Below are 22788 nucleotides of genomic sequence, written 5' to 3'. Positions count from 1 at the left end.
CACTGAACTTGGGGGGAGGCCGGGCGAACTGAATTGCATATCCGAGGCTGATGGTCTGCAGAAGCCTGTGAGACGGACTGGGTAGCGCTAGCCAGGCACCCAGATACCGTGCAAGCGGGACCAGCGGAACCACCGCCATACCCGCAGTGGGGCAGCGAGGTGGAACGCAGGGACCCAACTTGGGTGGCTTGTGGGCAGATCGAAGAGGGGTTTGAGTGTGCGGTGCAACGCTTACCTGGTTCCACAGTTTGGCAGAGGGTGCGTGAGTAGGGCATTTGTTGATGCTTTCGAACCACCTGCTGCTGCCTGCTGGCGACGGAGGAGGATGAGTGTGGTCCGGGCTTTGGTCCATCCGCGACTCTCCGTGCCCTCTTGGGACCTTTTGTCAAGAATTTGGGTGCCATCGACCATGAGGCCGACGGCGGGGGAAAATGAAACTAAAGATTCTCCACCCGGCCCTCCTCCGGGGAGGGAGTGGTGAGATCACCATCTCTCGAAGAGCAGATCCCTCAATCTCTCTCTGGGTCGCCCGTCTCAGTGCCACTTGCTCTTCCATTTACCGCCAGGTTTGACGGGGGCTGGACAGGCGGGGTGGCCTGCCTACACCCGGCTCCACGGCGCTGCTTGGCTGGAGGCTGCGCCGCAGGAGCGGGAGTGGACGCAGGGGGCCGCCCTCGGCGACGAGCAGGCTGGGGCGCTGTGGCCTGTGGACGCGTGGAGGCAGCAACTGACCACCGGGGCAGGATGTGACGAATCGCCTCAGTCTGCTTCTGTGCAGCCGAGAACTGCTGGGCAAAGCTCTCGACCGCGTCGCTGAAGAGGCCGGTCTGGGACACAGGGGCATTGAGGAACCGTACTTTGTCGGTGTCCCTCATGTCGGCCAGACACAGCCAGAGATGGCGCTCCTGGAACACAAGTGTGGACATCGTATGGCCCAGAGAACTCGCTGTGACCTTCGTCACTCGGAGCGCAAGGTCAGTGGCGGTTCGGAGCTCTTTCAGAACTTCCGGATCATGACCACCCTCGTGCAGGTCCTTCAGTGCCTTGGCCTGATGAACCTGCATTAGCGCCATAGCGTGTAAAGGCGGAGGCAGCTTCTCCACAAGCCGTATAAGCACAGCCGGTCAGACCAGACAAATGCCAACAGGCCCGGGAGGGGAATGACGGGTTTCCCCGCCAGGAGGAGGCATTCTTAGGACACAACTGCATCGCTACCGACCGCTCCACCGGAGGGATCGCCGTATACCCCCTAGCTGCACCCCCGTTGAGGGTGGTGAGGGAGGAGGGTAGTGAGGCTGCAAGCGGGCAGCCGCAACAGGGGACAGGGGGGTAGTGCAGCCTGAAGTGCGCAACCCACTCAACACAGGAACGACCATCGCTGAAGCGCCGTCCGCCAACACAAGAAGCTCCCTAGAGTGCGCTAGACTCGTCACACACAAAGCAGTTTGGTAGGAGCAGAACGATGTTGTCGCTCGGCTCCGAAGCAAAAAGCTGGTATCCATTGCACCGGCTGCCTTTTTATGCTCATGCTGTGATTAGCGGCAGCTGGATGCAATCATCGCATGCCAATGTGCATTGGCTCATTTAGTTTACACTCAAAGTGGATTGGTCTCTCTAAGCGAGATCCCAATTCGTCAGTCACCGACGTGACGTCGAGAGTGACCGACTGAAAGGGAACTGATATTTTAAAGTGTAATAATATTTCATAATAGTACTGTTTGTACTATATTTTTATCAAACAGTTTAAGTTGAACATAAGTTCAGAAGACTTCTTTAAAAACTCTTTTTAAGGATGCTTCATTAAAAGTTTGATTATTCAAAAATGAGTATGTTTGTATGAAAGTATGGTTTGGAACAACATGAAAGTAAACGATGGCAGAATTGTAATTTGTTGTTGAGCTGTCTCTTTAAGGGCACAAATATGCCATTTGGAAGTCGCCCACTCTCTAGCTAAGTCATACAAATAAATTCAGACAGAAACACACACACACAGGCAGCAGTCCAGACTGAGAGGCATATAGTCGAAGGGAACAGCCAGCAGTCATGCGTGGCCAGAGAGAGTGAGAGAAAGCAAGATATAGTGAAGCGGCCATGCCATATTTCACCCACGGCCCCAACCCGGCACACACCACACTACAAACCACCTCTCTAATGTGCGTTTGAGTGTGTGCGTGCTCTACATATGTTTTTCGTGTCTGTCTGAGAAAGGGTTGCTGGAACAGGTGGTAAAAATTTTCACCAGTTCTATTGCTAAAACAAGGCTTTGAGTCTGGCACCCCGGGAGCACCTGGAGGTGCAGGCACGCCAGACTGTACCTCCTGACTGCAGCACTGCGATAGTCCAAGTCGAAAAACACATCAGTGGTGCGGTCAACACCTGTGTGCAAAGACAGCTGGTTTTCTGAAACCGAAAGGCACATCTTCGCTTGAGTTTGTTTGCAGTTGGCGCATCAAACTTTGCCAGACTTGCTGACTGATATTCCCTGATTTCTTTTCCTTTTTCCCCACAGCAGACAGACGATTCAGCACAGACAGACAGCCAACCGCAAACACAGTCATCTGAAAACAGAGAAAACAAAACACAGCCCAAGAGGCTCCACGTCTCCAACATCCCCTTCAGGTTCAGAGATCCAGACCTCAGGCAAATGTTTGGCGTAAGTACCTGTTCTCTCTCTTTCTCTCTCTTACTTTCTCTTTCTTACTTACTTACTTACAGCAGACCGTGAGCACGCCAGCACAAGTGTAGCTAATGTCTGAGGCGTGTGCTAGTGCACTGTTCTACTACTTGTCGGATGGGATTTGAAGCTTGGGTACGATCTGTGATCTGGGTTAAGCACAGTCTTTAAGGGTGTACTCACACTAGGTGATCTGAACCGTTTGAGTAGTGTGATTGCTCCGAACTGAGCCCGAGCGTGGTTTGCTGAACCGTGCCCTGGCCCACTTGGAGAGGTGGGCTCAGGCACGGTTTGATTGGGCTCGGGCGCGGTACGCATGCTGTGTGATCGCTAACAGCACCGGAGCACAGAACAACAACTATTTTTGTGTGTGCTACTGTCATCATTATGACAACAGACATCTTCTATTGTTACTTGGATAGTATACTTTCAATTATTTTGAGTATATTTAGGTTTATAACGGAAATGGTTCTCACCTTATTGATGAACAGTGGCATGTAACGCTGCAAATTCCTCCATCAGCATCATCTGCTTCCGTAATAACATTCTAATACTTGCAGCACAATTGAAACAATGAAAATCCCTGGGCTACATATGTAATAAATCCATTAGACAGCCTATTAGCGAAAGCGCTTTTCTTCCAGTTTTCTTCTAATCAAAAAGTTGCATCGTAATGACGTAAGCATGCTCCGGCCCAAAACTTCAAGTGCAATGTGAGTGCAGGCCAGCGGGGGAGTGGGGAGGGGAGAGAATCGCGCTCGGGGCTCGGTACAAAGTAACCATGCCTAGTGTGCCTCTATATACTGTGTATATATATATATATATATGTATGTATTTATTTATTTTTTTCGAAAGAAACAAATAAAGAAATACTAATATTCCTCTGTAGGACATATGACAGTAAACAAAAAAGTACATTTCTATTATCAAAATAAATTATGTTAAACAATCCTGAGAAAATTATCACTGTTTCCCCAAATATGTATAAGCAGCACAACCATTTTCAACTGTGATTATAATTTTTTTTTTAATTGAACAGCAACTCAGCATATTAGAATGATTTTTGAAGGATCATGTGACACTGAAGTCTGACGTAATGATGCTGAAAATTCACCTTTGCAAACACAGGAATAAATGACATTTTAAAATATTTTAAAATACAGTTACAATTTTGTAGATATGGACAGTTATAGGCTTTATACACTCTAAAAAAATGCTGGGTTGTTTCAACCCAACTTTGGGTCAAATATGGACTAACCCAACTGTTGAAATTTTTCAATTACATTTTTAACCCAAAAGTTGGGTTAGTCCATATTTGACCGAAATTTGGGTTGAAACAACCCAGCATTTTTTAGAGTGTACTTATTTTATATATTTCACAATATCACAAATTTACTGTATTAAACTATTACTGTACAAATTTACTGTATTTAATTAAATACAATTTTGATAAGCAAAAGAAATGTCTTTTAAAAAAAAAATCTTCGCATCCTCAAACATTTGAATGGTGGTTTTGTATATATAAAATGATTTATTAAAATTCTTTTTTCATTTATTAAGTGGAAAATCAAAATGAATTTAGACAATTCGGTTTAAATGAATTTTAGTGAAACCTTTATATCTGTTAAAGCTCTATTTTTGACCAAAGGATTTGTTTTTCAGTATAAAAAGAAATGGCTTAGTGGCTTAGAAGGGTGAATAATTGGTGATTTTTAGATTAACTAAAACATTTAAAACACGTATCTTAATCCAGCTTGAACTGAAGTATGTTTTACATGTAAAATCAAATTTAGACAATGTCTCATCTGTGTTATGTTCTCTTTCCAGCAATTTGGTAAAATCTTAGATGTTGAAATCATATTTAATGAACGAGGATCAAAGGTACGTTTGTGGCTCACTTCCTTTGCATGCTCTCATTCTTGACCAATCAGAACAGTCCAGTGAGTTTAGAGGCATAAATGGACATCATGCTTATTTAAAAAGGCAAAATATCCAGTGATGAATTAGTACCTGTATTGTACAGAATAAATACTTGTTGTAGTCATGTTAACGTATGTAATGCAATCTCATACCAGCTGCTGTGCTAGCGTTATTAGTGCCCTGTTCAATGGAGTGTGTGGAAATGTGTTTGGCACTTGTCTTTGTTCTGTTATGGTGTCAAATGAAGAACATTCTCCACTGAGCTCCGTAATTGACAGTGTTATTCAGTGACACTTAGCATCATTCCTGTGCACAAACAATTCTCTTTATTGAAATATGAATTATGTTCTTCTGTTCCAGCTGGGGGAGATAATGATGCATGTTAACAAGTTCTGTAGTTCACAATCCTTTATCATTTGTCTTATTTCTTTTGTAATGATGTTTCTTTATGTTGCATTATACAGTGTTAAATGCCAGCATTTATTTTATTCCACTTTTTTCAAATAGATTTTGTTTAAGACTTGTTATTAAAGGTATATTCCTTTGTCTGCTTTTTGTTTTTCTCTCTTTTTTAATTTCATTTATGTGACTTTACGCTTTTAGATGTGCTATTTCATTACATTTCTCTATAGAGGTTCTAACAGAACCTGTAAATTATGGTTAATCTCGATGCTTTGCATGGTGCAGGAGAAAAGAGGAAGAGAAAGAGAGAGGGGTAAATGCAGCAGCAGCTGTTTTTGTGTGTGAGAATGGCAGAGGTAGAGCCACAATGGATTTCTTGGGTGTATGACTGAATTAATAATGTGCATGTTGTTCTCCCCCCTCCCCTCTCCCACCTGCATGCAGGGTTTTGGTTTCGTAACTTTCGAAAATAGTGCCGATGCGGACAGGGCCAGAGAGAAATTACACGGCACGGTGGTAGAAGGTCGTAAAATAGAGGTGCATGTAACAAATATTTCCCTTCTCAATAGTTTTTTGTTGGTTTGTTTGTTTTGTTATTTTTTGTTTGTTGTTGTCGTTCTTGTTGTTATTCTTGATTCTATTTTGTGTGTGCCTCACTCTCATCTCACTCTTTTAGACACATCACTCGTCTTTTCCTGTGTGTGCTCCTCTCTCTGTCTCTCTTTCCCTCCCTCCCTCCCTCCCCACATTGTATCCCTAATGCGTTTCAGTTATTCTAAGATCTCAAATCAGATGTAATACGGTGCTTGCTGTTATCTAATTGGTTTGCTTTTTTTGGCATTCACTTGTGTTTATTTGGTTATTTTCTGTTCTTTTTTTCTTTTTTTTTGCCATATTTTGGCTATAACGGGTGCAGTAAGTCATCAGGCAGAATGCAAACAGCATTTGTGTGGTGATAGCCAGAGGCCTTATTGCAAAGTTGACGAGGGATCTGCGCTTAAAGCGGCCCGAAGCCGGCAGCGCTTGTTAATTGGCCTGAAGACGCTGCTATTAGACGGAGCTGCTCTCAAACACGAGCCTTTTAAATCTACAGCTCAAATTACACTTACTTTACAGTCTAGAACAGTCACTGAAGGTGAAATAGCTCAACTGATCTGCAGGTCTGCAACAAAAGTGGGCATCTTTATAGCCGATTCCCATTTAACATTTGTGCTTCTTTCTTTAATTGATTTTTTCTTTTCAATTTTAAGAGTTATTCGCATGTGGTGCCATCTTTCAGTAAGATGTTGCCTATTTTGCCTTCTCATTTTCCCCCCTTTTCCAACGGTAGCTGGTAGGCCCCTCACCAAACTCAGTAACCGTGGTAACAATACATACACACGTGGGCTATGGCGGCGAATGGTAAGTGAAGAGAGCCATCTGCCATTTCACGAACTCCGCGCTGATACCTCGTGACTGTTTTTTGACTTGATGTTGAGTTTCTTGATGCTGTTTTCTCTTGGTACGCGTGTTACTTGAGTGAACATTTAGCTTCCTGAGAGGCTCTGATTGGATTGAACTGAATCGTGCGCATCCTACTCAGATTCTGAACTCCATGATTATGTTAAATAATGCACCCTCTTTTTATATCCTTTGTTAGCTGTCCTTTCGGCTTGAATGATTTTCTTTCGTAATTATTTTTATTTTTATTTTTTTCCTTTCTGATTATTATTCTTGTGATGAAGCACAAGGCTCTTGGAGTGATGAATGCTAAATGTTGCTTTGTTTTCCAACTGTACCTCAACTCTGAATGTTTAGTGTATGTTGCGCAGTGCCAAACGTTTTTTTTTTCTTTCTTTTTATTTCTACGTTTTCTTTCCTTTCTTTTAACCTAATCGTTCCCTCTCCACTGCATGCTGTCTCATATTTGATGCCTTTCATTTGTTGAGTGCATTTTGTGTGTTTCTGTTTTTTTTCCTTCATATACTCCTTCAACTTGGTCATCTTTTGATGACGCATGCTGACGAGTCTTTTTATGATGAGACTTTTGCATATAATTTCTTTGCTTTATATGTCTTACCACTTTTCTTTAACTGTTTGTTATGATCTGTAATCATTTTGAAAATCTTCACTATAATGCATGCAATATGTGTTAAAGCAATATTTTCAATATTTACAGCTTTAGCTTCAGAATGTTTCTTGCTCACACACTTCTGTTTGTGCTCAGGTTAACAATGCAACAGCACGGGTAATGACGAATAAAAAGACCGTCAACCCATATGCAAATGGTAAGAACAAGTTTCATTAATGTTGTGAAACATCATACAGCTTTGTATTATGTTGTGATGGACCGATATATTGGCCAGTCCAGTGTCAGTTCAGACACAATACTGTGTTTTTTCAGTAAACATGTTTTGTATTTTATATTATATTAGAGATGCACCAATACCACTTTTTCCAGTACTCGCCCAATACCGATACTTTTATTTTTGGTACTTGGCGATACCGAGTACCGATACTGATATTTTTATTGCATTTGTACATGTTTTAAATATTGGGTACAGAAACCAAAAGAGTATGTATAATGTTAGTTGGTTAACTTCATTTATCAAATAGATACAGTCAAACCAAAATTTATTCAGACACCTTCAACATTTACTAGTAAAAAAAATATAAAAAATTATGTCTCTGAATAATTTTTGGTTTGACCGTATATCCTTCGGTTATTTTCACACTTAATTATGCCCATTACAATGTATTTTCCAAGTTTTTGTTACTTTCACTGTTAATTCTTTTGCTCTGTGGTACATCATCTTTAATTTAATAGCATTAGAGCTGCTTCATTGCAGTGGCTTAGTACTGTAATCACGCGCTTTGCTGTAATAATGCAGGGAACCACTCGTTATAAATCTCCTAACTGTGATATTTTCAGAAATAGAAGTTGCGTTTTTTTCATCTGAAACGTGCTGCGGTTTATATTCCAAAGCCACTCAATGCAGAAACACTCAAGCAAGCAAAACACGCACAACGCGTGCACGTATTTGTACTGGTGCAGAATGAGAGGGACAAGAAGTACAGCCTAGCGCATTTCACACAGGCTGCTAGATTCATTATTCACTGACTAGAAAGTTGTGTATGCCTAAGGTTGAAAATAAATTATGTTTATAGTGAATGCCCCTATAAATGGTCTTATTTTTACGATTTAGTTTTAATCCAAATGATGCGTGTGCTAAGTGAGTGAACATCAAAGATCACACAACACAAGTGCGCGTGCACTCTCTCTCTCTCTCTCTCTCTCTCTCTCTCTCTCTACCGTTAAGTAACTTGTGCATTGTTTCACTTACTTGTTTTTGACTTATCCGACCGAACTACAGACTTTCCAGTGATGTCTGTGAGAAAGGTATATTCACTCGACAAGCTCGCGCATCTGTGCCGCTGCGCGCTCAATCCACTCAGCATGCTTTGCTTGTCAGCTCGCGCACATCAGCTATACAGGTGTTAATACCAGTGTTGGGGAAAGTTACTTTTAAAAGTAATGCATTACAATATTGCATTACTCCCTAAAAAAGTAACTAATTACGTTACTTAGTTACTTTTTATGGAAAGTAATGCGCTATATTACTTTTGCGTTACTTTCGTGTTACTTTTTAAATATAAGCAGGGCTCGATTGTTGTTAATATAAGAAGTTCTATTTATAGCAAATATAAAAGTCCTTTCACACCAACAAGTGTAATGAATGAACCTCAGGCTGAAGCACAAGTAAGTTCACGTCTGTACAGTAGAACGCAGGAGAAGAAACACTCTTCAGCAATAAAAAAACAAAGCACAATTGTTAGTTTATCTAAAGTCATTTTTGCTTATTAGTATGGTTGAACTGGATCATCAAAGGTCAGCAGCAAAGATATTGGTTAATAAAATGGGATTAGATACATTTGTGTTATTTAACATTTAATTATTGCAGGATTGCATCATATTCTGAGTTTGCATTTCACTGTTTTAATTCATTTTGATTAATACAAAATCAGTTTTTTGTGAGTGGGATGAATTAATGCACATTCACATTTAGTCTAGAACTACATCATGTTCACACAGCGCACACAACTCCTCTGCACTTCCGATTTCTCCCAATATGGGGACAGGAGAGCTGTCAGTCAATACATGGGAAAACAAAGTAACTGGCGTTACTTTTTTGAAAAAGTAACTCAGATATTTTCTTGTAAATTAAAAAAGTAATGCGTTACTTTACTAGTTACTTGAAAAAAGTAATCTGATTACGTAACTCGCATTACTTGTAATGAGTTACCCCAACACTGGTTAATACTGAATTTTTAACATTATTATATTCATTGCATACATATACTTCGTAGACATCCTTAATCTCTAATAACTCTATTCTGATGTCTGTTGTCTGTGTTTCTTTTTCTGAATATGGCACTCATCACATGGTGTGTGGTATCGGCGTTTGGTATCGGTGCATTTTAACGAGTACGAGTACGAGTACAGGAGCTCAGTATCGGTATCGGTGCATCCCTATATTATATACAATATTTTGAGTGTAAAATAAAATAATGATAAAATAATTTTATATCATTTCATTTTTTACATCATATCATCTGATGTCTGAATGGTATCGGTGCATCCCTATATTATATACAATATTTTGAGTGTAAAATAAAATAATAATAAAATAATTTTATATCATTTAATTTTTTACATCATATCAGCTGATGTCTGAATGTGAGAGCAATAGTAAAATGCTTCTATTTTTCTAAATTTTTCTAATTTATACCTATGTACAAATTACATAAGTTTAGTAAATAGTTGAATTGCCATTCTTTTAATGACAGCAGCACTGTCACAAGTTTGCATAAGACCAGCAAAATTTGAGGTTTAACCGAAGAGCATCTTGTGCTGATCAGTGCCACAAATTTACTCATTTAGTTAACAACCTAGTAACAGTGCAGAATTGTAAATATTTCACATTGATTTATTAGCATGCTAGTTTGCAAGTCAATCTTAGACCAAGTTTGCAACTTCACAAACAGGAAACTTTACTGTCTTATTCACACTCAATAACTTTCTCTGGCCACAGACCTCTCACGTTCAAACTAAAAAAGAGTGCTTGTAATTGTCAGTTTTCTGAGAATGTTTTTCACAGCAGTTCTCTTCCTCACCGAAAAAGTTTAAATGGAATTGAAATGCCGAGACAACCTTTTAGATCTCAGTTTATATCACTGAAATCTCTCTCTTTTTTGTATGTATGGAGGGCTCAAACAGACAGGCCATTTGTAGATGTTAGAATCAGAGAGAAATCTGTCAAGCTGCTCTGTGCCCTTTCCTTACTCTGGATGACAGCAGTGCTTCAGGGTGGTCAGCCCTCTACTGACATCATTACACATGGGCCTGGAGGTTCTAGTTAGCCAGAATCCAACTCTTTGTCTTGTGTAGGATCAGATGTAGATTTTTAGTAGTGCAGACTGAGGTGGCTAATATCAGATCTCGCTCTCTGTCTTATGTCTAGGCTGGAAGTTGAATCCAGTCATGGGTGCAGTCTACAGCCCAGAATTCTATGCAGGTGAGTGGATCCACATTTAAAAGAAATTGGCTCTGTAATGAATTATATCTTTAGTAAAAAAGAATTGGGTATGCATGTTATTCTAATGATGAAACTGTTTGATTTTTGGACATAAAATAGCACAATAAAAAATAAAAATATGAAAATATGGGGAAGAATGCCATTGGAAATTATCAAAAGCATTTTTTTTCTTCTTAAAAAGCAAAAAATTATGAATAAATAAATAAAATGTTGATTTAAAAAATAAATAATTTTACTAATTGATATATTTAAATGTAGAACTCCTATAAATAAATGTAGAACTCGTATAAACTAAAATCGACCAAATTATAATTTATCTTCACCATTCTATGGATTTTTTTCTGAACATATGAAGCATAAATCAAAATTATGTTCTTCATGAATAAACACAATCATATTACTATAAATGCTTCAAAATAAATAAATAATTGCGCAAAGTATTGCTGTAACACAGTGGGTTAAATGCATTTGCATTCAGGGCTAATGGGCAGTTCACGAATGTGCATTGTGTGTGTGAAAAAAGTTCTCAACCCACATGCCCTGAATCATCTGTTTATGAACACTACAGAGGATATGAAATGGTGAATTACTCTGATATCAGATATGATATTTTCATGTTCCTTTCAAAAAGCAAGTTTAAGAGCTCATTATTTTCCGGTTACATTATTTTATTACCATATATTGGACTTATAGTGTCTCCAAAAAGTATTGACAGCTTAAAAATGTATGAATCTCATTGCATTAGATAAGTCATTGTATGAAAAATCAAAGAAAACGCCATTCATTTCGAAGAAGTGCACTTTTCACGCTAACAATTTGATAATTCATAGTAAATATGACGAACTACACCAGTGGTTATCAGTGGTGGCTCGTGGGTTTTAAAATAGAGGAGGCACACTAATTGTATTGGTCTGGGGATCCCTGCCGATTATTATTATCATTATTATTATTATTATTATTTAACCACTTTAAAATGGCTTTTTGGTTGCTTTTAGTAAGAAAACTTAAAGAAAACGACACACATACAGCAAGATAATATAATTTCACTTACCTGGCCTATCACTTGAAGCAAACATCCATCCCTTCTTAAAAGTCTGTCTGTTTGTTAAAAGATGTTGTGCCATTTAATTAAGCCGACTTCTGTAGCCTATATCAGTTAGGCGTGTTCTCCCTTTATATTTAATTTGTATATATACTGTTTGAATGACAGCTTGGTAAATCTGTTGGCGATCAAATATTCAATATCGCTACTCATCATAAGTAGGCCTACTTGGTACATTATCAGCGTAGCGGGAGACATTCAAACTAATATCACGTAATTTATGTCTCTATGATGATTGGTTGATATACCAGAAGGAGGCTAGCCTCCTCTGCGAGGTTTCTTTTCTCAACACTCCTCAGCGCTGAAAGTGAACACTCGATGCTGATTGGCTATTTTTGTTTTTACCAACGGAGGCACGAGAGCTCAGCTCTCCCCCGGCCTCCCCCTCCCCTTCTCTATCATTAGCGGTTGTAATTTGGCAGATTTGGCACATTCGCGATAGAAAAGCGGCGTTTTCCAACTTCAGTAACATGTTATTACAGCTGTGAAATTACAAAAAAAAACAAAAAAATACACATTCTTAGGCATGACCTGAAATGAATTGTGAATTTTATTAACATTAAATCGTCCTCCTCCCATTTTCACCTCAAAATTATGGGGAAGCTGTGCCTCCCCTGCCTCCCCTGACGAGCCGCCACTGGTGGTTACTTTGCAAATAAAATTACCTCAGAAATGCGAAGTTACTTCTGAGAAAACTGTATCATTTGTTATATATGCCACTTGTCCAGCTAACAAAATATGTTCTATGTACGTTTAGCTAATGTTTCCATTAAATTCTGAAAATGTTATATCTGAATGTTCTCTGAACATTCAAAACATCCAGTTTTTTTATTTTTGTTATTATTATTGTTATATTTTTAATTTAATGTTTTTTTTAAAGTGTTATTTTGGTTATGCAAACGTTAAAGGAACATTCCATTTTATAATGGGAACGTTACTTTTGAATGTTCTCTGAACGTTCTGAAACAAGTAACATTTAAAAACGTTTCAGAATTAAAACATCCAGTGAACAATGTGTAAGTAATGTTTTTGTGTTAATGTTTTGAGAACATTAGAAGAACATTAATTTCTACCTTCGAGAGAACCTAATGAAATTCTACAATTTTAATAGTGACTTAAAAAGTGTCCAGATACTTGTTGAGTCTTTGTCAGTACTGTTTATTTTTTTTGGTTAAAAATATTAACCACAAAACAAGCAGAAAATTGTAACAGTTGTTGTTTAACTGCATTATTTGATGCAGGCATAGTTCTGGGGCTGGTGTTTGGGGGTGTGTATAACGGGTGACCTTATTCTACGGGCTCTGGCATAGGCTTGAAAGAGCTGGCAGGCAGGAAGTGATGTTCTAATCACCCAAAGGGCCTGTTTCACAATGTGCATCTGTGTTCACTAGCCTATTGGCAAGAGGCTCCAAGACGCCATTGTCACAACTGCAAACATGCTACACATCTTTGAAAATCTAATCCAGCGAGCGTCCAGACCCCCAGGGCTTCATTTCATTTTATGGGCCTTTGAAAACGAGCAGGTTTCGTTGGTTGAAATACACGCTGAACTATTTTTCTCTCGTTTCCTTCGGTCATCTCCTCCTCAACCTTGGCCATCCCAGCCTCTGACCTTGCCCGAACATCATTACCTCCTCCATTATATGGGAAAATATAGAGATTTTATGATAATAAGAAGAAACGGGAAGGCAAAAATATTGAGGTGATGGTTAAATCTAATTGTCTGTCGACGCAAGGGCATCAAAGAGCTGAAATATATCTTATAAAATTAAAATCAATATTTTCAATTTCTCTAGACCGTCGTTTGCCTAATTCAGCGCACATTCTGTTAATTACAAAATGGCTCATTATTGATTTGCTTTCGTCTCACCTTTCAAGTGTCCAAACAGCCCACATCCCATTAAGGTGCGAATGTTTCATTCTTTTCAGCGCTCACTGTTTCTTTTTTTTCAGATCTCTGTCTTAATTATAATTAAAGTGTCGTTAATACGCCCCAAATTGTGCCAATATCAGAAAACGCCTCAGATCCTTTTGTTTGTCTAACGGCTGAAATAGGTATTGGCACATAGCTGCTTAGATTGCAGATAGAAAGACTGCACAGAGCAATTGAGCATGAATTTGAATGGTGACTAGTAAGCTAGAAAGTTACCTATATAAACAAATATTCTGAAGGACCGGGATGGAAAAGGAGCGTCTTTGATTCATGAGACAGTCCTGTATGTATGACGTGAGGTTGGTTTCTGAACAAGCCTCAGCGGTTGCCACTCGAAGCGGCTCTCACCTGCGGCAGACTGTTTGAGGTTCATTAACAGTTCTCCGGCTGAGGGGAATGAAAGCTACCGGCAGAAGGCTGAGGGATGACCAACGTGCCAGACCTCGCTTGTCTGCAGGGCTGATCTCTGATTAAGTGCTACGCCTGACGGAGATTGGGCGGATGTTTGAAAATTAGACTTCCAGCAATTTACACCCAGAGATTATGCAAATTGAGGCCACCTCTGACCACGGGAAATCTGAGGCTCTTCTTTAAAGACACACACATACACACTCTTTCTCTAATGCATGTGTTTTTTGTTTTGTTTTGTTTAGGTTTTTCAGGAAATGAGTTCCCACACAAACAAGGTTAAAAAGATGCAGCTCTAGCAATTATTTTTTCATATGCTGTCTGATAACACATGCTCTCTTAACAAAAGGCAAACATAAGGGTGTTTCCTCAACTATGGGCACTTTTACAAGATACACGTCTAACAGCCATACTCGTGCATGGACACATGCATCACAACAGAATTCTTGTCTCATTTTTGTTCCTGAACCAACAATGTAATTTCTATCACGTGTCAAACTGGTTTTCCTTGATAAGGTAAATTTTATGATTAGCATTTTATTTTATTTTGATTCAGAATTCTGAGATAAAAAGTCTTACTATTTCTTTTTTTTTTCTTTATACATTTTTCTGTTCCATAATTACAGCATCATTGGAAATGACACACAATAAAATATTCCATTTAAAAATGTATATATATTTGTAGTGAGAAAGAGCGGCTTCCAAATCTTCTATACTTATTTTGCTGGATCTGTCTGCTGCTTTTGATACGGTGAACCACCAGATTCTCCTGTCAACCCTATTGGAAAATGGCATCTCAGGAACCGCACGCCAGTGGTTTGAGTCTTACCTCTCAGATAGGTCCTTCAAGGTATAAGTCCTTAACCATCTTCAAGAAACGACTGAAAAACACATCTGTTCCACCTTTATTTGACCCTCTAACTCTAACACTTTCTATTCTATTTTAATTCTACTTTATCTATATCTATATTTATCTTTTTTTTTTACAACAAAAAACAAACAAACACTAGCTTTCTATTTTTTCTATTCTATCTACTTGTTTTTCTTTGTGTGTGTGTGTGTGTATATATGTGTGTGTGTATAATATATATATACATATATATACATATATATATATATATATACACCTTGCTATGTGTACTGCGTTAGGCTAACCGTGACTTGTCATTTGCACTTATATATTGTTGCTCTTTTGTTAGTTTTGACTGCTTTTATTGTCCTCATTTGTAAGTCGCTTTGAATAAAAGTGTCTGCTAAATGACTAAATGTAAATGTAGTGCAATGAAATTCAACCATTTTAATTGTGACTTGGGTATCCAAATACGATCTAGGGTCTCTGGCAGTACTGAAACAACAGAAAATTGTAACAGTTGGTTGTAACTACATTATTTTAACTGTGCAATTCCACAGTATATAACATTATGCAATTCCATTTTCCTTGCAATATTTACCTTGATTTTTCTTTGATGTCATCACACATCGTGTCTCATATTTTAGCTAAAACATAATCATCACTGACACTGTTGTCTCTTTGGTAACCACACACACACTAATATGTTTATTATTATTCATATGTTAATAATAAATATAAATAGTCATATAATTATAACTATAAATTGTTATATATAAAATTATTTCTTTATTTCACTGTTTTAGATTATACATATATACATATATACTGTACGTGTGTGTGTGTCTGTGTCTGTGTCTGTTTGTGTATGTGTGTGTGTGTGTGTGTGTGTGAGTGTGTGTGTGTGACATCTGTTTGAATTGAAATCAACCGCCGAGACATGAAAATGCCTACAAGTTGAAGAAATGCACACATTAATACTCACACCATTCAGACTATGACTTGTTTCTCTGCACACACATGCACACATTCATTTATTGACCTCAATTTCTCTTCTTAAATGTTTATTGGCAAATAAATAATTAATCACAAATTGATAAACTAATTTCCTTAAGTGAGAGGAGAGGAAGGGTGACTTCTCTGTGCCCAACATTCAGATTATTGAATTTTCAGAAAAAACAGACAGAGAGAGTTTCAGCCATATGAACTAAAATGGAATATGTTGGGTCATAATGATTTAGAGTCATTTGTATTGACTTGACAGTTTTGCAGCGCTAATGTTTCAGTGTTTTAGTATGACATCACTGTCCCTGCTCTCTCACTTTGATTGAGTCCTGACTGAACGAGAGCCACCTCTGGTTGAAAAGTGACGTGCAATTAACGGAGCGCAAGAGAAGAATTTGAGAATTTTCAAAAAGGCAGCAGCAAAATGGAATTAATTTGTGCAGATAGGCTATCGTGGAAGACAACAAGCGGCTTTTAGTGGAAGGATGAAGCGTTTTAAAGCAGAATGAAAGTACTTTTGGTGACTGCTTCTGTGTTGTACATTGAACATTTGAGATTGCATTGTGGGAAGAAATAATATGAAATGACCCTGACATGTGTACAGAGGTGATTAAAAATGTACAAAAGACTGCTTACTTTGAGATTACATACATTTGGATTATAAAGCTGCCAGTTGGGGAGGGCCTGTAGAGAACAGTGTATGTGAATAGTGACTGTCTACTTACTTGTTTTATATATAAGGAAAATAACTGCAAATTTAATAGGGATGGGTCAGATAGTCAGCAAGTAATCCAACAACTGACTAGCTGACTAGTAATCTAGATTTATTTGCAAATGAGTGATGAATCAATCAGAAATGTTCCCTCTTATTCAATTAAAACTTTTATTTTAATTCATTTTATTTTTGTTGATAATTGTAATAATTATTTCTTATTTATTCATTAATTATTCCCATTGTTTCATATTTTAATTGCTTTAATTTTATTTTCTTAATTTTCGTAATGTCATTTTATTTTCAGTAGAGATGATTGATAATTTCATATTTTATTTTCAGTCAGTTTATTTTAATTAATAATTTTCATAATTTGTTTGATTTTCATTTTTTTTCATATTTTAATCATTTCATAATTCTTCATTTGATTAAATTTTTGTTCGTTTTGATATTTTTTTTATCTTTATATTTTAATTGTTTTTTTGTTTTGTTTTTTGAACTATTAATTATCATGGCAACAGCTTGCTGTGCATTAAATCAAACTTTAAATTAGATTAAAAAAATATTTACATTTATCCTCTTTAAAATACCACTCCTATAACCATGCACATTAAGGTCCATTTTCAAAATATAATAGCTAAATCTTAGGTAAGAATACATATAGATTAATAATCAAAGTATTTAGTCTTGATCCTAGTTTGAACATGAGTATTTCACTGCAAACCACAAACTGCTGAATTATCCATACTCAATACGCAATGCATTTGATCTGAAAGCTGTGAGATTGTTGTCTAATTTTGAAGCGCATCTTGTTTATATATGCATCTGTATATATGTCTCTGCGGTTTGCTGCACTGTGAAAGGTTGCAGAGCGTGATGCACAGGGCAACCAAACCTCCTGCGATATTTATAAAACATGAGCTCTGCCCACACGTCAACCCCCCCAAACACTTCCCACATAAAAGCCAATGAGATAAATTATTGCACTACAAAGCAGTTGTACACTTTTATGGCTTTGATGCGGAGGCTACCTCCCGTCGGCCAGAGCATCTGCTTCACTGTAATCGCTCTCAAAGCAATAAAACGGACTAACTCTCCTGTGCATCCCCCGGAGCTCGCTGCTGCTGCTGCTGCACGCTCCCATTTCTCATTCAGCGGCACTTGCCGTTGCTCTATCTCGCTCTCTCTCCGTTTTCATCTAGCCCTCCACCCTTCATCGTTCTAAATGAAAGTGCATAGTCTAAGTTGTTTATCCTGTAAATATTCAGGCTAAATACATCTCATATTTATTTTCCTCAGGACACATTCTACACATCAAAGTGAAGCTCTGTGAACGTGTATGCAGCATATTTCAAAACTGGCTGTCAGATGGGCTGCCTGGCATGGAAGGAGAAAGGAATACATATGACTAATGAATCTTTATTGGTGTTTTTTTAAATGCAGCATTAACGTTCCATTGTAGGGTTTTCAAAAACATTTCTCAAAAGCTATTAGTTGTATGCATGATAGGATTTTCATTATTTAGCCTTGGAATAAACCACTATATATATATATATGTGTGTGTGTGTATGTATGTGTTTATTTATATATATATAAATGTATGTTAACATTACAAATATGGTAGGTAATGTCTTCCTTTATAAATACAGTAAACTGGAAAGTAAAATGTAGAGTTCATTTAGCTGTAATTCATTTTTTTATATAATAAGACAGCTGTGGCGCACTGTGTGAAAACGAGACATATCCAAGGTGACAAAGAGTCAAATGGAACAATCCTTTTCACCTTTCTACATCACGCAAACCCCTTTCTTAAATCTTAATTTTTTATAAAGATTCAGTGCTCCTATTAGATATTTATATGATCTCCTTTTGAAAACCTGTAATGTTTAAGAATGGAGCAGCTTTCACAAACCCCCTCTCTCTTTCTTCCTCTCAACCATTTCAAATTAAGCCTCTTAAAAGTCATTTTCACCACCGACGCCCTATTAAACTTAATGATCATTTAACAACAATACAAAGCTTTCTGTTTTCACCCAGCCTCAAAGGTCTGTATGCCTCCCATAGTTTGGTTATTCATTGTTAGAGTTTTCGGCTAATTGCAGGTGTAGCTGGAGGAAGGGCACCATTCCTCACAGCTCAGATTAGTGGAGACTTGTGGAATTATAGTTCATTTGGCAGTTTATTACACAGCGTTCTGGAATACTTGATTCTGATTGGTCAGCCGTGGCATTCTACAGTCAAATATTACATTAGATAACTGCATATTTGACTGTCCCTAGCAACACTGATCTATTTTTTGTATCGCACCTGTTGTGTCTTTGTTCTCACATATTAAAACAATTTCACCTCAAATCAATCCTTTTTCCATTTAGTTGCTTATTTCATAAGTAGCAGTGTAATCACCCTGGGGGGGGGGGTATTTTTGCAATAATGAGTCTTACTGTGCGTATTGGAGTTTATAAAGGGGTCATGTCCTGCAATTTTGCATTTTATTTTTCCCCAGAAGTACTAAAAACTATTTTAGTTTGGTTTTACGTGACCATTTTTGCCTCTCAGGATTTTTTGCTACTGTACCTTTAAGACATATATATGTAAATTACATCTTTATGATTGGTTAATCTCAGCATACTGACAAAGTGCACACTGTCGTGCATCAGGGTAGGCCAAGTTGCTGAATACTGAATCGGCGTTAATGTATATATGTGGGAGGCCTGTTAATGTGCCCATGATGGGATGTCACAGTACTTCAAACTCTTTATTTCAAAACAGCATGAAAAGCCTGTCTTTACATTTACACAATGATGGTTACCAATGCTGTTTTAGTATTACTTAAATATTATTATAGTATTTATTAATATTATATTATTTTAGAAATATTAATCATATTTTATTTTTATATTTACAGTTCTCATTTTTAAATTTTGTGCTTTTGGCATTTTTATTAGTTTTGTTTTTATCAAATAATTATATTTAGGCATTGATTTATTTTTACTTCAGTTTTAGTCATTTTAATACTTACAGATTTTCTCATTTTCATGAGTTAAGTTTACGTTTTTCATTTAATATTCATATTTTTATTATTTTTCAGCTTTACAGTATGTGTACTTAACTTACAGTGTACTTAACCAGGAAAGTACTGGGTAGTATAAAGTACCTACACAGGTTAAGGTTAGGTTTAGGGGTGCTTCAGGGTTAGTACGTAGTTATTACCCAGTTAATTGTAATTGTTATAATAAGTACATAGTATGTACACGTGGAACAGGTCTATAAAATAAAGTGCTACTGTGTTTGTTACTCATGTTACATATACTTACTATAGTATATGCATAATTACATGCAGCTACCCTTAACCCTATAATATGTTGTTAATTAATTACACTGTAACAAGGACACCATAAAATAAAGTGTAACCCAATTTTGAATAGTTTCAATACAAAAACAACACAGTTTCAAACCAGTTTAACTATCTTTCTTCTGTGATGGCTCCTCATATATGAACTGTATGTTTTCCCCACAGTGCCAGGCTTCCCATACCCAGCAGCCACAGCGGCAGCAGCGTACAGAGGGGCACACTTAAGAGGAAGAGGTCGCACCGTTTACAATACGTTCCGGGCAGCTGCGCCTCCCCCACACATCCCAGCCTATGGGGGGTAAGTTACAACACTCCCTTCTCACATTCACACACACAAGTTCACCGTTAGTCCTCTCTTCTGACAACCACTCCCCCTCGTCACTGGGCTGCTGTAACATGCATGCATCTCTACCTCACCACACAGAACCAGTGCAGCATGAAACCCGTGCATCCTGCAAGTAATGATGACAGTCAACCCTCATGCTGTTCTGTCATGGTCGATGGCCTTAAGCGTTTCTTTTTTAAATCCTCTCGAACAACTGAATGCAGAAGCATTTGTGATCTCTGAGCAGTCAAATGGTGATTCTGATTATTTTGGTTGATTTCATGTATGTAACTGCAAGCCGATAATATTGATGGAGGTTTTGTGGCATTTTGAGGTTTCAGGGGCCACAGGCTAGTTTCCACTGCCTGCTGTCTTGTGTAAATTGACAAATGGGAAGGTTAGAAGATTCACAGCAAAAATAAATTTAACACAAATAATCAAAAATAAAAAACATGCCACTTTAACTGTGTGATAAATATAAAGGAAATATCAGTGCTGGTAAGGCATCAATAGAATTTTTTGATTTTAGTTTAGAAGTTTTTGATATGATTTTTAGTCTTTGGATTTGCCAAGTCATAAAACTAAACACAAAATATAGATTTGATTTTATTAGATTTTAAAGGTGACATATTATGCCCCTTTTTACAATATGTAATACGTTTCAGCTCAAAATACTCCACAGATCATTTATTATATAATTTTAAAAATGCCTATTTTGAGTGGAAGCAGAAACGAGCTGTTTTTCGGGCCTGTGTCTTTAAATGCAAATGAGCTGCTGCTCCCCGCCCCCTTTTCCAGAATAGAGCTGCGCCTTTACAGCTCGTATCTGCTAAAAACATATGTTTTGGTTCTGATTATCATGTTTATCGCGCTGAAATCATGCGTTTTAAACCATGAATTTAAACTTCAGATATAAGGTTTCTGAGCGCACACATCCAAAGCACACGGACAGAAAGCGGCTGTCACAGCATGTGAGTACTAAACTAAGTTCTCATTCACACACAAGTTTACGTTAAAAACACACGAGTTACAAAAACAGTCGGTTATGTCTGTGGAGGTAAACAGCTGGGAAATAAATTGCATGTTTATTTTAGGTCTGTGTGGCAGCAGCAATATACAGTAAATAAATCAATAAATCCACTGCTCTCTTGTCTGCTCTGAGGCTGGGACTCTAAATAGTGTTCTGTGCTCGTCTGTGCAGCCAAAGACAGAACAGTTTCGCCATGGCATTAGAGCTGGTACACCGTTGTCGCTTACAAAATCAAAATGCCGGTGCCTTGAGTGGAAGTTTACAGATTAAGGGGCGGTAATATTATAATGAGATCCCTTTGCAACGTCACAGAGGGAGCGAAATCAAACGCGCTCGTTTTCTCAGACGCTTGCAGAAAAAGGCTTACCAAAACAAAGTTACTGGGTTAATCTTTTTCACATTTCCTTGGTTGGTAGATGCACCAGGGACCTGATTATAACACTTAAAACCTGGAAAAGTCAGATTTTCATGATATGTCACCTTTAAAGAATTATCAAGTCAAGTCACCTTTATTTATATAGCGCTTTTAACAATACAGATTGTGTCAAAGCAACTGTACAGCATTAATTAGGAAAATAGTGTGTCAATAATGCAAAGTGACAATAGTAAACACTAATTTTTCAGTTAAAGACAGTTCATCATTGAATTCAGTGATGTCAACATCCAGCTCAGCATATCAACATTTTACAGCTTTGAATGTTGCTCAGAAATGATTAAATGTATGTAATTCAAAATTCAGTATGCAAATAAATGAAAGAAGACAAGCAACACAATTCAGTTAGCAAATATTACAATGACATCACTGTCACCCTCAGTTACATTTTAAATGCCATTAAGCGATCATTAAGTGATTTTCAAACTTTAAGCAAAATGTTTAAAAGTATTGTTTACAAAGAAAACAATAGCACACATAAGACTGAAATTATCCACAAAACAAAAGTAAGAATGGAATCTGTTAAGAAGTTTGAATTAATTTTAGAAGTGTAATAATTTAACGCTATTCCAAAACAATATATTTGATTATTCATAATAATTATAATAATTATTATTATTACATTTTTCTCATTTTTAACATTTTCTACATACATTTTTCTTTCCCATTTTTTCCATTTTGCTAATGTCTAAAATATGATGTGAGGCAGTTTCAGCTCTCTGTGGCCCCTGTATGAAGCCTTTACTCCAGTCTCCTTTTAAATTACTTCAAAAGTGATGAGTGTTTGTAGAGAGCCTTTGTCACTCTTATTCAGTGTGTGTACTTCTTATTCTGTTCCACTAACCCTGGCTAGAGATGGGGTTGGTATTGCTTGCATGGGAACATGCACTAATATTGATCTGTTTTGTTTGTTGTGTTTGGTGTTTGTCTGTGTGTGTGTGTGCGCGTGGGTTTGCATCTTTCCAGTGTTGTTTACCAGGATGGATTTTATGGTGCAGATATATATGTAAGTATTCGCATGTCGTCCTTGAATGATCATGTACATACCCCCCCCCCCCCCCCCCCC

The 22788-nt window shown here is 37.7% G+C and overlaps 1 protein-coding gene across 10 annotated transcripts in view; it reads left to right on the top strand.

Annotated features, from left to right (window-relative positions):
- Window positions 1–22788, top strand: part of LOC107590590 (RNA binding fox-1 homolog 1) — a 183623-nt gene that overhangs the window by 143124 nt on the left and 17711 nt on the right. For all 10 annotated transcript variants that reach the window (XM_016279446.1, XM_016279448.1, XM_016279451.1 and 7 more), the window contains exons 3-9: window positions 2510–2653; window positions 4502–4555; window positions 5441–5533; window positions 7203–7263; window positions 10498–10551; window positions 20100–20232; window positions 22689–22728. In XM_016279446.1, the coding sequence (XP_016134932.1) occupies window positions 2510–2653; window positions 4502–4555; window positions 5441–5533; window positions 7203–7263; window positions 10498–10551; window positions 20100–20232; window positions 22689–22728 (579 nt within the window). The remainder of the gene's footprint in view (window positions 1–2509; window positions 2654–4501; window positions 4556–5440; window positions 5534–7202; window positions 7264–10497; window positions 10552–20099; window positions 20233–22688; window positions 22729–22788) is intronic.

This window comes from Sinocyclocheilus grahami, unplaced genomic scaffold (assembly GCF_001515645.1).
Source record: "Sinocyclocheilus grahami isolate Dianchi unplaced genomic scaffold, SAMN03320097.WGS_v1.1 scaffold130.1, whole genome shotgun sequence".
Lineage (NCBI taxonomy): Eukaryota > Metazoa > Chordata > Actinopteri > Cypriniformes > Cyprinidae > Sinocyclocheilus > Sinocyclocheilus grahami.
The sequence above is the reverse complement of the archived record's forward strand: the minus strand, read 5'-3'. Positions and strand labels throughout refer to the sequence as shown.